Raw genomic sequence first — 21,729 nt, 5'->3', positions numbered from 1 at the left:
ATGTCTGTTGCAGTCGTGAAAACTCAAGCATTTTCCCATTTGATAAAACATCATCTAATGTACGTATACCCGCCTGCAGCCAATGCTTCCAGAGGATCTTAGACTCGCTAATTTGAATCTTGGAGTTCAACCACAGGGATTGACATGTGGACTGTTGTATTGGTTCAGATGATAAATTATTCAGATATTGTAATGTTTGCCATGTGGAGAATAAAATTCTATTGTCCTTATAAATCCTAGGTAACTTGATACTTAAAATATGACACAATCATAATGGGGACAGGAGTTGCCATTCTAAATAAAGCCAATCCGGGTGATGTTCCAAGACTTCAGGAAGGATCCAATACATACCCTGCCGCGTAATAAAAGCTTGATGGTATCTGTAGAAATTTGGAAAATTTACCCCACCCGCCGCAATTGGTTTTTGCAAAGATACTAAAGCAACAAAATTGGCACTCGACACTTGTTGCCTCCTATCCAACTCTTAATACCTTGCAAGTATTACACAGACACACTTGTCTTCGACAATATGTAGATTTATTAATGGCCGCAGCCATAAATGCCCTACAACATCATCTACAAACAGCAAATACCAACATACCAAAACTATAACCATGCACAATTTAGATGCCAATGTATATCATCATATTCATTCACCTGAACATTTTATAGGCACATCATATTGCTGCATCTCAGTCCTTACACCCGTCAACTGATCCGTGTTCTGCCCAGCATCTCTGGCTGGGCCACCGTTGTTCTCGTGGGAGAGCCGTTCAAGCTGCCCCAACATCTCCCCCTCCCGTTTAAGGAGGGGCAATCCACCTGTCGGTTGTAGAAGTTATGTCACACGGCCTCCCTGCCGTCCAAGCCGGGAGATAAGCAAGCCTCTGAGTGCTTACCTCACTTACTTCTGCAAGGCTATATGTCGCCACATCATTTGGCATCAACAACTGTAATGCAGTGTTCTTTCATATCTGTATTCTGTGCCTATGACCCCACTATGATTATTTCTGCCACAACCCGAGATAGCGAAACCTCGCTTATATCGGGTCCCCACCAGGCATATGGCTGTGGCCTCCACTACACATTTTGGCCCTGAAGACCAGTACTTATAGTATATCCACACTCAAATCAACACCCTCCACTGAGGGCGCCCCCAATTGCCTGAACCCCTCACCTCAGAGACGCTCGTTCTTACCTCCAAGATGCTCCTAAATAATGGACCCTTACCTTTTCCGCGGGCTTACGTTGAGGATGAATAAAGGAAAACCATGCAAGGCAACTGTTCAGACATGACACATGTAAGACATGATGTATGATGCAAGTGATGTTCCCCGTTAAATCATAATCGGCAGTCAATCCCGCTAGTCAGATCCTCATCTGTATATGGTAAGAATGGGTGAACTAAAAAATGCAACATACTAATTCAACTTGATGTTAGCTATAGCTCTAGCGTCAGATGAGAACATGGGTGAGACCTGAATTGCCTGAAATGCAATGAAGCCAAAGACCCAAGGTGTCATGAGGAGTATAATGACATATAATTTAGACTCAGTTGAACTCTATCCCCCTAGACCTGGATGACATCAAATCACCATGACATCAAAAAAGATGACAAACATGGGAATTTCCTTCTTTCCCCGCCAACACTAAGCTCCCCTGAAGTCTTACGAAAAGGCCAAATTTGGAAGATGCATAATCTCAGTAATGACGTATAAACTAAATGTGATGGGCCTAAGATCCAATGTTCTAGGGCGTTCCAAAGCCAACCTTTCACAGTGACTGGACTGACGCCATCTGGTTGGACCATCTGATGGCTAACCTTCAGAACCTATGGAACAATACACCCCGACTGAACAATACAATGTAGAAAGTACAATCCCAATCGCAGGCTTCCGGCCTTCTCCAAATCCCACAGAATTATAAAAGACGACTGTTATGACATGGAATTAACAACCCTAAAACAAAAGTCACCTCAACTAGAAAGAACTAGAACGAAACAAAGAACGAAAAGGATAATGCAATATGGAGATCTAGGATAAATGAGTACCAAAGAACAGCGTACCCTCTGCTTTAACAAAATAGGATCTTCAAAACTAATAGCAAAGAACTCTTCAGATTAATTAACACCCTCATTGAGATGGACCACCTTGACCACATCCCGTGCTCGACTATTGTCCGCCATGAATTCAGCCCCCACCTCCTTCAAGGCAATACTTTTGGATCACTCTCTTACTGTCTACCGTTGAATTTCGAACATCGGACACATCCTAATCACACACATCGTGAAAACCATACAATCCCATATCGACCATCACCAATTACAGACCTGTAGCCAACATTCTCCTCTTTCTCATACTGATGAAAGGGTTGATCAACACAGATCTAACACATTACCTAGAAATTCTCAATATTGCACAAATATCATTCAAGATTCCGTACCCACTACGGCACTGACACAGCCTCCATTGTGGACTACTTCAACTACGTGCTCCGTTTGGGAAATCATGCACTAGTCCTCTCATTGGCCTGAGTTGTACATTTTACTTTTACCTAGTAGACCACAAACATACTACTAAGCTGTCTAGATGCCATAAGTATCTGAGGCAACTTGTATTACTGGTTCGAAGGCTTCACCAAGTCATAGTAGATGATGACGGCAGATAAAGACCCGAATGGTCCATCCAGTCTGCCCAACCTGATTCAATTTAAATTTTTAAATTTTTTCTTCTTAGCTATTTCTGGGCAAGAATCCAAAGCTTTACCCTGTACTGTGCTTGGGCTCAAACACTTTCACAGCTCTAAGCTTTACAGCCCCTGACCATATGGACAGTTTAAGATCTGAGATAAATGATGCATAAATAATAGAGATTGCATACAAAAAATTGTGATTATATGTTTAAAAAAATGAGAGATTTATTTAAAAGTTACTTTTAAAAAGGGCTAATGATGAAGTAGATGTGTAAAGCTTAGAGCTGTGAAAGTATCTGAGCTCTAAGTGACACTGCTGAAGCCCATTAAAAAATGTAGTTTTTGTGATATTCCTGGGGCGATTTTTGTCTTGTGTCTAAATGTTAAGCATATATATTCGTTAGGCTAATATTCTATAAATGAAAGTAGGTTTCTACGTTCCTTTACCAAATAGGTTCCTCCAGGGCACCTAAACCTTTTGGGAAATGATAAACACATCTGAACAAATGTATTTTGACATACTTCTTTCTCTCTTACATATGATGAGTGTTACAGGGAAATATGTACTTTTAAAACCAATAGGAGGAAATTTGTTTTTTACTCAGAGAATAGTTAAGCTCTGGAAAGCATTGCCAGAGGTTGTGGTAAGAGAGGAGAGCGTGACTGGATTTGGACAATTTCCTGGAGGAAAAGTCCATAGTCTGTTATCAAGAAAGACAAGGGGAAAGCCACTGCTTGCCCTGAATTGGTAGGATGGAATATTGCTACTCCTTGAGTTTTGGCCTGGATTGGCCACCATTTGAATGGGCTACTGGGCTTGATGGACCATTGGTCTGACCCAGTAAGGCTATTCTTATGTTCTTATGAGTGCCCATTATACAGTAGAATTAGCACTGAGTGCCAACTTCAGCACCCAAATTTGAGTGCCAGGACTTAAGCCTGCTGAAACCAGGTATAATTCCTGGCACCCAATTTGGGTGCATATCCCCGGTATTCCATAACACTGCATGCAAATTTTAGGAATGCCTCTGGCCCACCCATGTATCTCCCATGGCCATGCCCCTTTTGGGGGTTCCCGGCTATGGGTTTGGGGGCACATAATGTTATAGAGCAATGAATGGCAAGATGTACACACAAATTGAAATTAATGTCAATGAGCTGATAATTAGCACCCAATTATTGGTACCTAACTGGCTCAGTAGCCAATTCAGTTGGGCACACTTCTTGGATCAGCACTCAAATATCAGAGCTCATGTCTGAGTCTGAGCACAATATAGGGGAAGAGTGCGGTGCAGTGGTTAGAGATACAACCTCAGCACCCTGAGGTTTGGGGTTCAAACCCTGCACTGCTCCTTGTAATCCTGGGCAAGTCACTTAATCATCCACTACCCCAGGTACATTAGATAGATTGTGAGCCCACCAGAACAGATAGGAAAAATGCTTGAAGTACCTGTATATAAAACCACTTTGAACGTGGTTGTGTAACTACAAAAGAGCAGTATAGAAGTCCCTTATCCCTTATATAGAATCCAAAGGATTTTGTTTCCATTCTCTCAGAAGCTATATTTTGGACTGCTATAAAAACTAGTTGTGATGTTTGCTCTGTTCCTTATTTCCTTCTGATCTGATCCTGCTGATCCCACCTAAAAAAACTAATCCTTTAGGCTATATTTCAGTTACCATTTTAAAGTAGGCCACCGAGTCCTTTCATGTGATCTTTCTGGCAGTGTGACAGAAAGCAGGCTCCTGCAGTCAAATTCTCTGAGACAAACCTGCCTAGGAGATACTCAGATACTTCTTTATTCTCCCCTCAAATGAGCTCACTCCTCTTCAAAACTTCACATTTGTAATTATTTGCCTTACAATCAGAAGAATTGGGGGACATTCATGCTGTTAGTGTTGCTTTATTCTTTTCTAGGAGCTAAATGCACTAAACAGGATCGGTAAGACCATGTGGGTCTACTCCGATCCAATTTTTGGCAGATTCTAAAAGAGCTATTGATGCACTAAAAATTTTGCATGCAAATGATTCATGTGGAGGTTTGTCGTAATTCATGTCTCTCCTGTCTGAGTGATCACTGTGAGAGTGACTCTCACACATACACAGAACAGGTAGGGAAAGCCTGAACAGCTGAGAGGGAGGGGAAATGTCCTGCCAATTGGATGTTTGGGGTAGGAAACTTTTTTTTCTTTTAATGGGCACAGATTCTCTGTATGTGCCTCATTAAAAAAAAAAAAAAAAAAAGAACCCCCTTCCAATGGCAGCCCTTGACATCCCCCCCGATGAATCAGCACCGGAGACCGAACCTCCCCTCCCTCCACACCAGTGAAAATCGGCATGAGGAAAACCCAATCCCTTCTTCCTTGTTGCTCCCCCCCCCCCCCCCCGCATGAGAAAAAATTGGCAGGAGGGATACCCATTCCCTTTTGCCAATGGAGACCTCCCTGCACCAGATGCTACCCCCTGAACCATTCCCCCTAAAAAAAGTCAGGAGGGATGCCCACTTCCTCCTGCTACCGGATACTCCACTGAACCTCCCTCCATCCCCTGGACCCCTCCCCCAGGATTGCTGCCCCCCCTTGCTTTTTCCTTAACATCCTTCACCCCTGACTCCCCTGAACAGAATTACAAAACTCTTTGACACAACATCCCTGCCCCCATAAGGAAAACTCTGTACCCCCAGAACCTTCTCCTTCCTTCCATTCCCTGACACCCCCACCCACACTTGGGGTCTACATTGTTAGTGTAGGGAGGTTTCATTAGCAGCAGTTATCCTTAAATGGATAGATGACCCCTAAAAGTAAGATAATCACTAGAGGGCAGAGGTGTCATTCTTGATGATGGCACTGATTCAGCTGGCAGTGGAGAGTAACCACTGTTGCCAGGGATCCCTTGAACAATACAGGCACTGGGTAGGTCCCATGGAATTGGGGATAGGGGAAGGGTAGGATTTTTTGGGGGTGGCATTTTCCTATTGGGCAGGGTTGTTGTATCAGGGTATTGGGGGTTCTGAAGTTCTAATTGGGAAGTGTCAGGGTTCTGATTGGGTTATTGAGAGGTTCAAGATTATGATCAAGGATGGGTTTTGGTATTGTGACTGGGACGATTGGATCGGGGAAGATGAGGAATATGGGATCTTGACTGGGGGTGTGGATCAGATTGGGGGGGGGTGAGATATTGGAGGTAGGGTTGTGCTACCACACCAGTTTTTTTTTTATTATTTACTTTCCAGTAGGACCACACCACACTACATGCAGTGATAGCGCATATAACATGGTGCCTGTGCACTATAGTCTAGATTCTATAAACAGCGTCTAGGTTAGGCGCCACTTGGTGCCCTAATCATGGGTGTCTAACTTACCATAACTTAGTAAAAGAACCTCTAAGTGTCTTTTGTGCAGTTAGCGCTGTGCACTTCTCAAGAGAAGTCATTAAAGGCCCGTTTCTATATATGTCACCTAAAAAATCAGCACTGACTAGTGCGGTGCTAAACTGGGTCAGACCAGTGGTCAGACCAGTGGTGCTAAGCTGGGTCAGACCAGTAGTCCATCGTGCCCAGCAGTCCACTCCCACGGTGGCCCCCCAGGTCAAAGACCAGTGCCCTGAGACCAGCCCTACCTGCATACGTTCCAGTTCAACAGGAACTGGTCCAACTTTGTCTTAAATCCCTGGAGAGTCTTTTCCCCTATAACAGCCTCTGGAAGAGCATTCCAGTTTTCCACCACACTCTGGGTGAAGAAGAACTTCCTTCCATTTGTATGGAATCTATCCCCTTTCAATTTTAGAGAGTGCCCTCTCGTTCTCCCTACCTTGGAGAGGGTGAACAACCTGTCCTTATCTACTAAGTCTATCCCCTTCAGTACCTTGAATGTTTCGATCATGTCCCCTCTCAATCTCCTCTGTTCGAGGGAGAAGAGGCCCAGTTTCTCCAATCTCTCACTGTACGGCAACTCCTCCAGCCCCTTAACCATCTTAGTCGCTCTTCTCTGGACACTTTCGAGTAGTACCGTGTCCTTCTTCATATACGGCGACCAGTGCTGGATGCAGTACTCCAGGTGATGGTACAGCAGCAAGATAACCTTCTCTAATCTGTTCGTGATCCCCTCCTTAATCATTCCCAGCATTCTGTTCATCCTTTTTGCCATTGCCGTCGCGCATTGCGCGGACGGCTTCATCAACTTTTCGACCAGTTCTCCCAAGTCTCTTTCCTAGGGGGTCTCTCCAAGTACCGCCCCGGACATCCTGTATTCGTGTATAAGAGTTTTGTAATCGACATGCATCACCTTACACTTATCCACGTTGAACCTCATCTGCCATGTTGCGGCCCATTTCTCGAGCGTGTTTATGTCAAGTTGCAGATGTTCGCAATCCTCCTGTGCCTACCAGGTTGTGTGCCTAACATTCAATTAACTCCAATTAATTGCCAATTATGATGTATTAATTGCCAATTATCAGTGCCAATTTGGCCTATGAATCAATTAAGTTAGTGCCAATATCAGCTAGGCACACTGATGTAGGCACCTAACTTTAGGCGGACTTTATAGAATTTAAGCTTATGTGTATATGTGCTAATTGTGATTAGTCTTAACGTGGTAAAGACCTTTTCAGTGCAGTAACACTGGGCCTTGGCTTTGAGGTACAATGCTTCTGGGATACTAATTTTGCTGCTTGCAAGGTTGTGGGAGTGAGTTACTTGTAGAACTAAACTACTGCAGGTTAGTCACTTCCCTGATAAAATGTTACCATAACCTTAACAACTAAACCCCCAAATAATCAAACTCAGGCAGAATGCGTGGCAATGGACAATGCATGGAATAAAATAATAAAGCGGTAAATATTATACTCTACCTGTAACGTCAGAGATATTGTTAGAATCCCAAAGAACAATGTCATGAAACCAAATCCTCCAATAAGAAGTGGTTTACGTCCAAGCCGTTCAATAGTTAGGCCCTAGAACAGAAAAAAAAGCAACCAAAGGTTATTACAGAACTACATCTATTCAGCTGGAACGTGTATGGAACAAATTATTCATTCATAGGCCCTTTCATTAAGCTGCAGTAAAAAGTGGCCTTAGCGCATGCTACGTGTGTCATTCTTGTGCGCTAAGGTAATTTTTACTGTGTGGGTAAAATGGTTGATTTTTCTATTTCCAGCATTAGTGCATGGCAATGTAGCTGTGCAAACTGATTAGTGCAGAACACGCCTACTCTCTGTCCCCGATCTGCCCCAGTGCTAAAAAAATAACCTTTTTTGCAGCAGTAAGCACACATTAGTGCTTACCATAGCTTAGTAAAAGGGCCCCTAAGCGATGTTCTACTGCTTGACTATCAAGGCAATACTGTATTACACTCAGGCTATCTATATTTTGACCAAATGCCATGGTTCTAACTGGTAAAACTCAAACCTTATACTAAAGGAGAAAGACAAATGGCGGATGAAAATTCAGTTAAAACTTAGCTAGTTAGATTTAAATCTGATGGTTTCTTGTATAGGTACAGCCATAACAAAATAGCAAATTAGTGTTGAAAATTAGTTCTAACTGGCAAAGATCCTGCTTCAACCTAACCATAGTATTTGTAGACCCCAGAATGCCTTGATTTGCCTACTCTGTGAACTTTGACAGTCTACCTCTAACTCCTTACTGATGTGAGAGGGTTTTAAAACTGCCTTCTACTGGTAACTATCCAGACTGCAACAGTGAGATGTCTAAGCACAGGTACTTTTGATGTAGAGATGTAGCCTGGAATGTTTGCTGACTTTTCTGATGAAGATTACGTGTTATAAACCACCTAGAACTGAAAGGTATTGGTGTAAGGTAATGTACTAGCGATATGCTATGCATTGCTAATATTTATTTATTTTTAGGTTTCCCTCACAGATCTAAAAACATTATGGGGCTTATAATCGAAAGAGAAAAATGTCCAAAAACTGGGCTAAGTCATCACTTGGACAAACATTGTCAAAATACGTCCAAGTGCCGATAATAAAAATGGGTTTTGGACGTATTTCTAAACAACTTAGGCCTTCATAGTGCCGCTGAACGACCACAGTTAAATGGGGCATTTCAGGAGGAGTGTAGAGGGCGGGAGTTGGGCGGGATGTGGGCCGGCTTAGCCTTAGTCGTACTGCATGTATAACCGAAAGTTATACACCACAGGATTGACGGAACTTGGACGTTGTGACTTAGACCTTTTAGAACATGGTTTAAGTCACAAAAACCCACCTAAAGTCACCAGATACGCACTGCAGACACAAACTACAGACCCCCACACACTACCCCAATTGATCACCGACCTCCCCACCCCCATAAAAATATTAATCACAAATTGAAAATTGTGTCTCCAGAACATCATCACCTGGCAGCCTGGCATAGGAAAGCCTAGTCGTGCTGCACAGAGGCGTCTTAAGTCATCTTGGGGGTGGGTTAGGGACCCATAGAGAGGTGGACCCATGCTCATAAGCCCCTGTAATCACTGCATTGATACTGAAACATGTGCACTCCCCTATACACCCCCAAAACCCTTTTTTACTAGCATATAAGTGACTCCTGCAGCCATAAGGACTATTGGGGTGGTAGAAAAGTGGATCTAGGGGATTCTGGAGGTAGTTTGGGAGGCTCACCATGTCCTATAAGGAAGCTGTAGTGAGATGAAGACATGGCACCCTTTTTGTGAAGTTCACAGCATTGCCCTGTAAGGTAAACCACTGTTTAGGTGCCATGTCTGGGTGTTCAGTCCATCACTTTGCAGACCCCTCCCACATCCAACAGGGCTAGTTCTAGGCGTTTTTGACTTGGATGAAAAGTTGGACGAAAATGTGGTATAAAGATGGATGATTTAGCGGCTTGGACGATCAGATCAGCAGAATGTATAGTTAGATAATTTTTGAAACGAAAAAAAATTTGGACGTATTTTTCAAAAATGTGTCCTAAGCTATTTTTTTTACTTTGGACGACTTGCGACTTGGATGAAAACGGACTTAGACGTTTCTTTCGATTATGCCCCTCTGTATTCCTAAGAACTAATTACTCAAAAATAGAAATCGAGCTCAGTGGTAATATACCCACAGTTTAATCTAAACTACTGTTTATTACCTGTATTTTACTCAGTACTCTATATTTTTATACAAATTCTTCTTGCACACATCCAAATATTGATATTGTTTATTAAAAGGATAGCAAAAGCCTCAGAAATCAGAAAGCGGTGTCAACCCTCCTTCATTCAGTCATTGGGTAGAAAACCTTCCCACAGCTTTTGTCTTTTTCTTGCAAAAGAACATCAAGAGGCTCATTTTCAAAACACAGACATCCAAAAAACGGTAAAAACTGGTACTTGGACGTTTTTCTCACGAAAACGTCTAAGAGCCAATTTTTGAAACCAACTTTGTGGACATGTTGCTGGGCTTCTTGTCCTTTGAGTATCCAAAGTTCAAGGTGGCATGTTGGAGGTGTTTTATAGGTGGGCTTTGGGCACGCTTAACACTTGGATATCTTGCAATGGTAATTGAACCTTTACCAAGATATACAGGATGCAACTTAGATGCCCTGTTTTAGAAGAGTCTAAGTGCCAAAAACGTACCTAAACTGATCAGATGACCACTGTGGGGATGAAGCATACCCCCCACACACAGTCCCCCAGTGGTCACTGACCCCCTTCCCCCAAAAAAAAATTAAAAAAAAGATGTGAAAGAAACAGTAGATATCGGCATTTATGACAGCTGCAGATATTATGGGACATCCTAGTACAGCAACAAGCAGGGCAGGATTAATTCTTTGAAGGCTCCTAGGCCACAAGTACACTGGGCCCCCCTGGCCCTGCCCACACCCCACACCCATTTATCTGTTTTCTTATTTGCTTCTTTATTTCCAATTCTATTTCTTTTTTTTTTTATTATTCAAACCAAACAAAGATTAGCCAGTGCACAGTTTTTCTTCTATGCAACCCCCAAACATCTCTGAACAAATCCCCCTTCCTTCCCTTCCCACCTACTTACCCAGGACTTTAACTCTGAACCCTTTCTATGCATATATAAAAGTGTTCAACTATATTATAAAGCAGTAATACTATCCAAAATACTGTATAAGTCTATATTGTCACCCAGTCAGCTCCGCGAGAGCACTGCGACGTTCACCGACGGGTGGCAGCACAACCCTGGCATGGCTCCCAATGAAGGAAGACCCTACATAATAGTTCAGTTCACTGGCGTATTAACTAAATCAATATCAGATACACCTCATATGGTCAACAGTTTTAATAAAAAAAAACCCACCAAAGCAACAAAGCTGACTTTCTGTCTCCGCACATAAATAGCAAAAGACAATACTTCTGTCCAGGTTCTTGGAAGCTCAAGTAGCCAAATGGAATCAACACAAAAATATCCTGTCCCAGGTAAGTATTGTAAAGTTCTCAGTCAGCCCAGTCTTTAATCATTCTTTCAAGGAATGCCAAACTCACAGTCTTCAGTCCATTACATTCCAAGGATTCCTGGACTTTAGCTTATCTTAGTCCCAGTCTTCACCAGGTCCTTGGGGTTTTTAAACAAGCCAAACAAAAACTCCAGCACCGTGCAGCACTCCGGTCCTGGTGTTGCAGGAACAGGATTGCCGGATTCACTCTCACAAAAAGCTTTTCACAAGCACCCACAAAATAACCCAACCCGAGGTCTTCAATGAACCCAACCCCAATCCTGTTAGTTCTCAGACTTGCTCCAGTACTCACACCAGCCACACACCAGCTTCTCACAAAGCTCTCACCCAGCTGGTGTGGAGTAGCTCAATTAATGCTAAGCTCCATTTCAGTACTGCTTCCAGTCCAGCTGCTGTGCAACAAAAAACAAAACAAAACAGTTTTCAAAAACATGCTTTGCCAGGTTCTTGTAATTCAAAGTAGTCCCAACAAACTCTTTAAAGCAACTTTCCAAAAGCAAAAGAATAATTCATCAGCAGGAAACTGCCACACTCACATCCATGGGTTCCAGGGATTCTACTCCAGGAATTTCAGATTCTGCCACTTCCATTTTCTCCTCTGGAACCTCTTGCTCTGCCATATCCTGTATAACAGGATTTTCCCAGTCCATAGGTTCTGGTTTGGGCACTTGCCTTTGCCTAGCCAGGAGGATCCTTTCTGCCAGCCCTTCCTGAGCTGTCCCTCTCAGACTCTTGGAGAGCTACCTTAAGGGAGAAGAACCACTCCCAGTCCTACCTGGCTGAGGTACTGCTTTGGAGGCTCTTTGGCTCCCTCTCAGTTCAGGGTTAAAATTACACTCTGGGAGCTGGTTATATTTCCTCAGGGAGCTGGTTTTCCTGACAGGCTTTGGCTCGGGCAAGGGATCAAGGTTTACATCACCTTCATTCTCCGCAGGATAGGCAGCCCTGTCCTCTACAACCTTTGAGGTTCTATCCGCTTCGGGATTCCTGGTTAGGGGAGTCAGCTTAACCCCTATCCTACCTGTGACATTCTCGTCCTTGGGGCTGGGAGTGTCACAATATTAATAACCAAGTTTACAACGCCTCTCAACTGCCTCACTTGTAACCCATATATATGGATAAACAATCAAATCTGTAACTCCTCTAATATGTTCCACTCCATGTACACAGTTATGTTAATTTGTAACGAAACAACAAGGCAAGCAGTCCACCAAAGAATCTAACATGAAACAAAAGAAGATCGGCAGAAAATGAGGAGATTCAAATCAGGTTTATTCAAGGTGCTCCCAAGAACCACGCCCGACGCCCACGGCTTTGAGCGGAAAACCACTGCAGGCAGCAAGGGAGCCAGCCAGCAGCTAAACACCGTCAGAGGGAGGCACAGAAGGAAGGAAGGACGGACACCCCTGATTTAAAGTTTACTGCCGCTGTTGCTGGTTAAGGAAAGCAGCAGCGGCAGAATAGGGAAGGTGGTTCCAGCGGTGGGTCCCCCTGACCAAAGGCAGACTTAAATGTTCTATCAAAAAAGCCCCTCAACACATTATGAAACCTACTTCATAAATTATACTCGGAACATCTCAAAAAAATATTTGTGTTATTTAGCTTAAGTCCAGGACTCATTACATCTTTCTTTGTTTAAATCCACTGTCCTGTAGTAAATCCTCATAACATCTCTTCTGCAGCCACTTCAACAGCTATCAATGAGATATGCATACATCTCTAAATGACCAGGAACATCCCCTGATGCAACAGTGGTAGGCCCATGATACGAACTAGCCACTTTGGAGTGGCTAGAGAAGAGTTGTTATGAAGATTTGCTACAAAAGAGTAGATTTATTTTATTGGGTTTTATTAACTGCCTTTTATGAAGAGAAATACATCCAAAGCGGTGTACAGCAATTTTTTTTTTTTTTTTTTAATCAGGTAATCAAGTATTTTCCTTATCTTTCCCAGCAGGCATTTTCCCTATTTATCCCAGCAGGCTCACAATCTAATTAAGGTACCTGGGACAATAGAGGGTTAAGTGACTTGCCCAGGGTCACAAGGAGCTGTGCTGGGATCAAACCCACAACCGCAGGGTGCTGAGACAACAGTTCTAATCACTAGGCCACTCTTTCACTCCTATTTTAAACAAAGATGTAATGAGTAAAGCTCTGGAAATCATTGCCAGCATATCTGGGTTAAAAAAAGGTTTGGATAAGGTCCTGCAGGGAAAGCTCATTGTCTGCTATTTAGACAGACATAGGGGAAGCCACTGTTTGCCCTGGGATCAATATCATGGAATGCCACTATTCTGTACAAAGACACAGCAGATCACTGTGATGAAAATATAAACAATATACAGTGGTGCCTCGCATAACGGACGCCTCGCACAGCGAACGCTGCGCACAACGAACTTTATGTCTTGATCCGTACAACGAACTTCGTTTCACACAACGAAGTCGCCCGAGCTGCATCCTTCCGCGCAGGCACTGCGCTTAACTGCCCTCTCTCCGCCTGGTTCCCTCTTGCCCCCCCGACTCCCCGACACGATCGGGGCAAAAAGGAGCCCAAGCCCTCTTGCCCCGCCGATTCCCCAACTCCCCACACAATATCGGGCCAGGAGGGAGCCCAAGTCCTCCTGGCCACGGCGACCCCCTAACCCCACCCTGCACTACATTACGGGCAGGAGGGATCCCAGGCCCTCCTGCCCTCGACGCAAACCCCCCCTCCCCCCAACGACCGCCCCCCCCCCCCAAGAACCTCCGACCGCCCCCCCAGCCGACCCGCGACCCCCCTGGCCGACCCCCACGACACCCCCAACCCCCTTCCCCGTACCTTTCTGTAGTTGGCCGGACAGACGGGAGCCAAACCCGCCTGTCCGGCAGGCAACCAACGACGGAATGAGGCCGGATTGGCCCATCCGTCCCAAAGCTCCGCCTACTGGTGGGGCCTAAGGCGCCTGAGCTCCCTCTTGCCCCGATCGTGTCGGGACCACACGGAGTCACCCACCGTACCACCCGATTCGGGTAAGCGCAGGTATCGGTGGGTGGCTTATTTGCGGGGGGGTGCCTTATTTTACATTTTTTTCTAAAAAGGGGGGGCTGTCTTATTTGATGGCCCTGCCTTATCATCGGGGAAACACGGTAGAAAAAAAAAAAATGAACAGTTAAGTCCCAGTTTTTGCCGCTGAGACTCTGCCCTCTCTCACTGTAAAATTAGACTCTACTTAGTCTGTCTTTAAATTTAAAAAATGTGTGTTGTTTTAAAAAACAATTATGTTTTTAGATGTATCTAAATAAAAATAATAACCAAAAATTTATCTTTTTTTATGTCATCTTAGCATATTTTATGCTACAGAACGAATTATTTTTTTTAACATGTATTGTTATGGGAAAACGCGTTTCACATAACGAACTTTTCGCATAACAAACTTGCTCCTGGAACCAATTAAGTTCGTTGTGTGAGGCACCACTGTATATTAAAACACTCCTATTAGCCCAACATGGCCATGCCCCCACCCCCGGGCCTGCATCAGGGGCTGAATTACACTGTAAAATAATTAAATACAAAGCATATTATTATGCAAAACAAAATTACAAAGGCTCTACCTAAAATACCAATTGCAATATAAACCATGAAATCTTTTATACATAATCCATAGCTGAGTAAAATAACGGATCTCACCAAATTGTTATCAGTCAGACCCAGAGCACAGCATGACTAGCAACAATTTGGTGAGTTGCATGTTATTTTACTCCTATTTAAACTGAGGTTTTGCTCTGTGAACTGATTCCTCAGTATTGTATTCACTGTTTAAAAAAAAAAAATAATAATAATAATTGATTTTTAACAACGTTGTATTTGACATGCTTTGCTCTTGTTTTTAAAAATTGCCAGATAAATTAGATCTTGGATTAGCATTTTCTGTGCATGTAAAAGTTTTTATAATGACCAGTTTATTTGTCAGCAATGGATTATAAAAGGTGTAATAGTTTATATTATAATTGGTATTTTAGGTAAAGCCTTTGGAGCATATTCTATAAATAGCGTCCCAATTGTAGGCAGCGGTAGGCATCCTACCGCTGTCTAACCAGCCAATCGGGATGCATGTTTTTAAAAAACACCCCCCAAGGCAGGCCACCTACCTTAGGCGTGCCCTTCCAACTGTAATTGTATTCCATACTGAATGTTTTTTACCTTGTTTCAGATTGAACGTTTCTACCTTGTATCAGATTAACTGTTCTTACCTTATATCTCAATCACTGACTGTATGTATCCCAATTGTAAACCGCTTACAACTTCTGGTATAGCAGTATATAAGAAATAAATTATTATTATTATTATTAAGCTCCTATCCCATCTTTCTAATTTCCTCAGAAGTCTTCCATGAAGTACTTTTGTCAGATGCCTTTTAAAAATCCAAATACATAATATCAACCAGGTTACCTTTACCCACATGTTCATTCACCCCTTCAAAGAAATGCAGTAGTTTGGTGAAGCAAGATTTCCTTTGACTAAAACTATGTTGGCTTTCTCTCATTAATCCATGCTCATATGTATGTTCTTTCATTTTATTTTTTGTATGAGATAGTCTCTACCATTTTGCCTGGCACCTACGTCAGACTTTATAATTTATAATTGGCATCACATTGGCCACCCTCCAGCCTTCTAGTACTATGCTGGATTTTAAAGATAAATTACAAATTACTAACAATAGCTCTGTAAGTTCATTTTTCAATTCTATCAGAACGCAGGTATGTATACTATCTGGTACAGACAATTTGTCCACAAGGAAATCTATGAGAGATTGTATATGTTGTAAATTATTTCTCCATCTCTACCTATAAATAGTTGCTGTTAATGACTGTCCCATGTTTTTCCTGAACAATCCATGTAAACCCTTTGGTTAAGAACTTAAATTCTGGCTTGCACTGATTTATTGGATGAGAGAAGTGTGCTGAATGAGTGAATTATTGTGCCATCATTCTAGCTCAAGCTGGTTCAGTTCTGACCCTCTTGCAAACACTTACATTTTACTATAGATAACCACCCCAGTGTCACACTTTTGGGCTCATTTTAAAAACAGAAAGACATCCAAAAAAACTGCATAAATTGGCACTTGGATGTTTTTTTTAAATTATTATTTATATTCTTTTACAAATTGTTAAACAACAATTTAAGTGGAAATAAATAATTGAAATAAGAAACAAATAAAAAAATTATAAAATAATTCCACATTAGTAACCAATATTAAAGTCACAATATGGGGAGAGAGAATCCAACACCTCCAAGGGAATTTGGTTTTCAGGAATAGTTCAAAATGAATCAGATTAACAGAGTGCAATTGGGTTCAATTAACTAACGGCCTGGTTGAGAGACTCCATGGAGGCCTCTGGAGTTCTTCCAGCTGCCTTGCCCTCAAGAAAAAAGTTCAACTGATCAGGTTCATAAAATATATATCTAATACTCTGATAGGTAAAGCAGCATTTGCAAGGAAAACGTAACTGAAAAGTTGCTCCCATACTCAAAGTTGACTGACGATAAGCCAGGAATTTCTTCTGTCTGGCTTGCGTCCATTTCGAAATATCAGGAAACATTGAAATTTTGAATCCACGAAATTCCACATTATCAGTCCTATAGAATAAATGGAGAATTGCCTCCTTGTCCTTGAGAAAAACGAAGGTTACCAATAAGGTAGCTCTAGTAACTATTTCTTCTTGTTGAGATGTTTCCAACATACCAGTATGATCCAAATCTCCTGGTATTGTTCCTTTGCCTTTATCCTCTTTAGGAATATTCAAATAATATAGCTTTTGTAATGGTGGCATGTTATTTTCAGGAAATTTCAGTACTAATTTTAAGAAGGAATGAAATAGATCTCTTGGTGTTTGAAATTTGGAGACAGGAAAATTTAAAAGTCTAAGGTTCAAACTTCTATTTGCATTCTCTAAATTTTCCATTTTCCTAGTAAGCAAACACTTTTCCTTCAATTGTAAATTAGTGGAAACCTTCATTTCTACCACAGATTTTTTTTTAACTTGTCCATTCTATCGGACTGTTTTTGGAACTTCTCTTCAAAGGATTTAAATTGAGTGTTAGTATTCTGCACTGAAGTAACAAATTGGAAACATACATTATATAAAGATTCCAAACCGCTCCAAATCGCTTCCTTGTCGATCACCTCAGGTCTTGTTAAGGGAGCAGGAAAAGATATTCTGGGAAAATCCTCAATGGGTTCTACCTCCTCCTTCCGTGCTTCAATGCAGGTTTTGGTTCCTCTGACTTCTAATGTCGACTGTGAGGAAGTCGGCAAGTTGTGGACCATATCCGGGGTCAGGGGTGAAATCTGCAGCGCCAACAGAGACATCAACTCCGGCGCCTCCTGCATTGCTGATAGTGTCCCCGACATCCTCCCGGGACGCGGAGGAACTCTAGGCACCAATGAGCTAAGCGACACCTCACCCTCCAAGACCAAGGTCTGCCCACCTCGGTCAGCGGATATGCTCCCTCCAACCGGAATGGTATAGGTTGTTATTGCCACCTGCTATGTCAATGAAGTGGCAGAGGAAGCTGGAAGAACACCCCACTGCTTTCCCCTGCGCTTAGGCATAGCAAAAGGTACGAATATTCGATATAATGTGAAAATCGCCAGTAAAGTGCAGGAGCCTCTTGCAGACGCGACTCACTCTGTCGCCATCTTGTGGCACTTGGATGTTTTAATCACCAAAATGTTCAAGTGCCGTTTTTTGAAACTGACTTTTTTAGACATTTTGCAGGTCATTTGCTCCCCCCCTCCCCAGTACAACTAAATCTCAAGGCAGCATATTAGAGACGAGTTATAGGTGGGATTAGGATTTGGATGTCTTGCAGGGATAAGCAAACCTTTTTGAAGATGCCCAGGGCATCATTTAGACATTCTGAGTTAGACCTATTTATAAAGCACATAAGAGCCAAAAAGGTATCCAAACTGACATGATGACCCCTGGATGCATGAAGGCATGATCCCCCCAACATTCTACCAGTGGTCACTGACCCCCCCACCCCCACACACACACAAAGATGTGAAAGAAATAGCCTCTATGACAACTACAGATATTATGGGAAATGCTAGTAACAGCAAGAAGGGTGTCTGGAGTAGCCTAGTGGGTGGTGTAGTGAACCATAGAGAGAGGGATCCAGGCCCATATCCCACCCTATCCATTACTTTTATGGTAGAAAGGGTGAGGCCACCAAAACTCACCCAAAACCTAATGTATTACCATATAGGTGACACCTGCAGCCATAAGGGCTATTAGGGTGGTAGACAGGTGGGTATAGTAGGTTTTGAGGAGTTTTAGAGGGCTCACCATATACTATAAGGAGGCTATGATGAAATGTATACTAGGTACCTTTTATGTGAAGTTTACAGCAGTGCCCCCTAAGGTATCCCACTCTTCTTTTGGCATGTCTGTGAGGCCAGTTCATTAACATGCTGGCCCCTCCTATGTCCAAATGCGCTTGTTTTGGACATTTTGCATTTGGATGTTTTGATTTTCAAAAATGGTCAAAAATGATAGACATCCTAAGGGCCAGAACATCTAGAAGAGCTATTATAGGAAAAAAAAAAAAAAAAAGATAGCCATCTTGCTGTTTTGAAAATGGTCATTTTTTCCAACCCAACATTTGTTCATCCTTGCAGAAACATCGAAAGTCAAGACTTAGGCATCCTATCAAAAATGCACTTATTTTTTAAGCATATTGTGATAGGGAAGCACCTGTCATGAGTAAAAACCTTGCTCTAAAACCCACAATCCCTAAAGTGAAGCGAGTTCATCAGCCAGAGAATAGGGTTTTAGGCAGAGTAAAACAAGCAGGGTTAAAACAAGAGAACCATCCACCAGGAAACCCAGTGGGGAGAGCTCCCAGACTACAGTCTAATTGTCATTATTCCTTTCCCAAGAGCAGAGAAGTTTCCCTACAAAACTAAGTTGTGAAACAGAATCAACCCAGAAGGGGGCGGGGCTACTCCTGGGAAGCTGCAAGCACATAAGCCTGCAGACATGAACAGAAGGAAAATAAATTAAACCCAGCTGAGGCTGGAAGGGAGATTTGAGCCCAGCACACAACTCCATGCTGAACATTCCCTCCATAGAGACAGAAAGGCAGCTCTTTGCCACCCAGAGAAGGACAAACAGAAATTTCCCAAGCAGCTAAGTACTGGGACCTTGCAGAGGGTTTTGTAAGAGATAGGCAAAGTTATGCTACAGAGGGGGGAAGGGAAGTTTGGTCAGCCAGCTCTTCTAAATACCCTGAAAGAGGAGGAGAATGGGAAAATGTAAATGCAGAAAGCATGGAAATAGCTGAGTATGATTGTGATACCAGTAGTATGGGCTGGGAGAGCCATACTAATATGCCAGAAGAATATAATTTGCCAGAAGAAGGCATGTAGTTGTAATATAACTTCTCACCAGCACTGCTCTTTGCAAACGTTTCTCCAGCCAGAATATTAAATGATCTAGGAAGGTGTATGTGCTGGGGGAGGGCTACAGAGTGCTGACGGGAAACAGGGACCAAGCACATGTGCTAGGGGAATTAGCCATTCCCTGAACAAACTTCTAAACTGCTGCGAAGTAGAAAGGGGTACTTGGAAACTTGGGTGGGACATAAAACAGTTGTATGCATAGGAAGGATTGCTTGTTTCCACCCCCACTGCTTGGGGCAGAACGAAGAGGTCCCTTGAAAGGCAAGCAGTGAAATCTGAGAAGTTAAAAGTCAATGAAAACTGTTTTAGTTTATTGTTTGGACTGGCTATGATATACCAGGCATTGCCTTGAGAGAGGGGAGTAAGCTGACAGAGCGCTCCGTAAGAGGAAACCTAACTACCTGCGGGTAGGGGTCCTAACAGAGACTATAATATTATTTTGACATTAGTATTAGAGGCAAATGAAACCTGGTGGCAATGAACTATGAAATGAAATACAATAATGAGAATGAATGCTTTACCCAGGTGGCAGTGAAGACTGAACTGCATGGAAATTATCACTGGATTTAAGCCTGATATTTGGGGGGGAGGAGGGGGGATTCTTGTGGACAAATAAAGTATAAACCTTATTTTGAACTAAATCCAGAAAAATTCTGTGTTTTTCTTTTCACCAACCAAATCAAAAACGCCTACAATCTTGCCTGCGGTCCAAGCCGGGTCTTTCGCTAGCCAAGAGCCTGGCCCGGCCATAATATGGATATCTGACAATGTTGAAATGAACATCCATGTACTTGAAATGTCCACATTCCAAGAGGGAGTGTTGTGGGTGGAACTGGGAGGGCCCAAAATCAGGACATCCAACGGTGATTATCAAAAGGGAAGCAAATATCCAAGTCTAGAAAGGTGGACGTCCAATTAGACCTGTTTCAGTCACATCAAAAGTACAAAAAGCCGATTGAGCAGCTGACCATTAGAGGGATTAAGGCATGACATCTCCTAAATCCCTCAGTCGTTGCTGTCTCCCCCTCTCTCTCCCCTGAAAATGAATATCTTGTTCTGTGACCGTTTCAGGTATTATGGGCATTCTGAACAGAGCACCATGCAGATCTGATGAGTAGCCTATTGGTCAGTGCAGAGGATTGTAAATTATGGGACCCCGATTCAAGTCCTACTTTAACTCTTTTTTCTTATTTTTTTTAAATTGTGTGCCCTCTAGGGACATAAAAATATCTACTGTACCCAAATACATTGATGTGGTGTACATTCAGGTACAGTGTGTGTGTGTGTGGGGGGAGGGGGGGAAGGTTCTGTTTCTTGGAGAGCTCACAATTACAAAATAAAAAAGTTAACATGTGATTTGAACCTAGGTCTTTTGGTTTACAGAACACTGCACTAATCACTAGGCTGCCCCTCTCATCTGCATGGACATCTAAGTGGTTATTTTCTAAGAATGTTGCCTTACAGCTTGTCATTCATAATTTGGACATTCCAATTTGTAAAATAGCTATTCATGCCGGAAGGACGTCCATCTCATGTAATTTTGCATAGGAAATCTCTACGTATTTCATATTTGAAAATATATGTGAGATGGACATCCCTGTTCTGACTGTCCTTCCAAAAATGCCCCTTTATGTATTGTAATTGAAAAATAAAAACACATTTATTAAGAAATCATGCCTCTGACACAGCACTGTGTATGCCTTTCAGCGCTATAGAAGTGATAAATAGTAGTGGTTTCTCTTCTCTCCACTACTTGAAATCAATGTGTATAATAATTCAGTGACTGCTTCTGTTTCCATGGCAATTTAGTGGATGAAATTGAAGAAGGACTGTGTAGGAGTAGTGATGTCTACCTTTTTAATCGTGGATCACCTGAACAGAATGAAAGAGGAGGCAAACTCTCAAACCTTCTACTTTTAAATCATGGACTTCAAATTTCAATATCTTTCTCTTAGCACTCCTTAATTACACCTGTTTAATTGGTTGAAAATAATATATACATCCACTTATTCCAGTTAGGCAAGGAAAATGAACCTCACAATCTGACGCTGGATGTTCTCCAGTACAAGCAATTTGCTGGAAAAACTTCAATTCCTAAAACAATACTTCAATAACCATGTGCTGATAAGTAAAATGTATAAAAGCTAAAAATGATATATTCACTATTTA

The 21,729-nt window shown here is 42.4% G+C and overlaps 1 protein-coding gene across 4 annotated transcripts in view; it reads right to left on the bottom strand.

Annotated features, from left to right (window-relative positions):
• Positions 1-21,729, bottom strand: part of SLC2A9 (solute carrier family 2 member 9) — a 201,470-nt gene that overhangs the window by 63,668 nt on the left and 116,073 nt on the right. For all 4 annotated transcript variants that reach the window (XR_004539921.1, XM_033949181.1, XM_033949198.1 and 1 more), the window contains exon 10: positions 7,541-7,642. Coding sequence is in view for 3 of the 4 variants with exons in the window: in XM_033949181.1 (XP_033805072.1) it covers positions 7,541-7,642 (102 nt within the window). In the remaining variant the exon portion in view is untranslated. The remainder of the gene's footprint in view (positions 1-7,540; positions 7,643-21,729) is intronic.

This window comes from Geotrypetes seraphini, chromosome 1 (genome assembly GCF_902459505.1).
Source record: "Geotrypetes seraphini chromosome 1, aGeoSer1.1, whole genome shotgun sequence".
Lineage (NCBI taxonomy): Eukaryota > Metazoa > Chordata > Amphibia > Gymnophiona > Dermophiidae > Geotrypetes > Geotrypetes seraphini.
The sequence above is the reverse complement of the archived record's forward strand: the minus strand, read 5'-3'. Positions and strand labels throughout refer to the sequence as shown.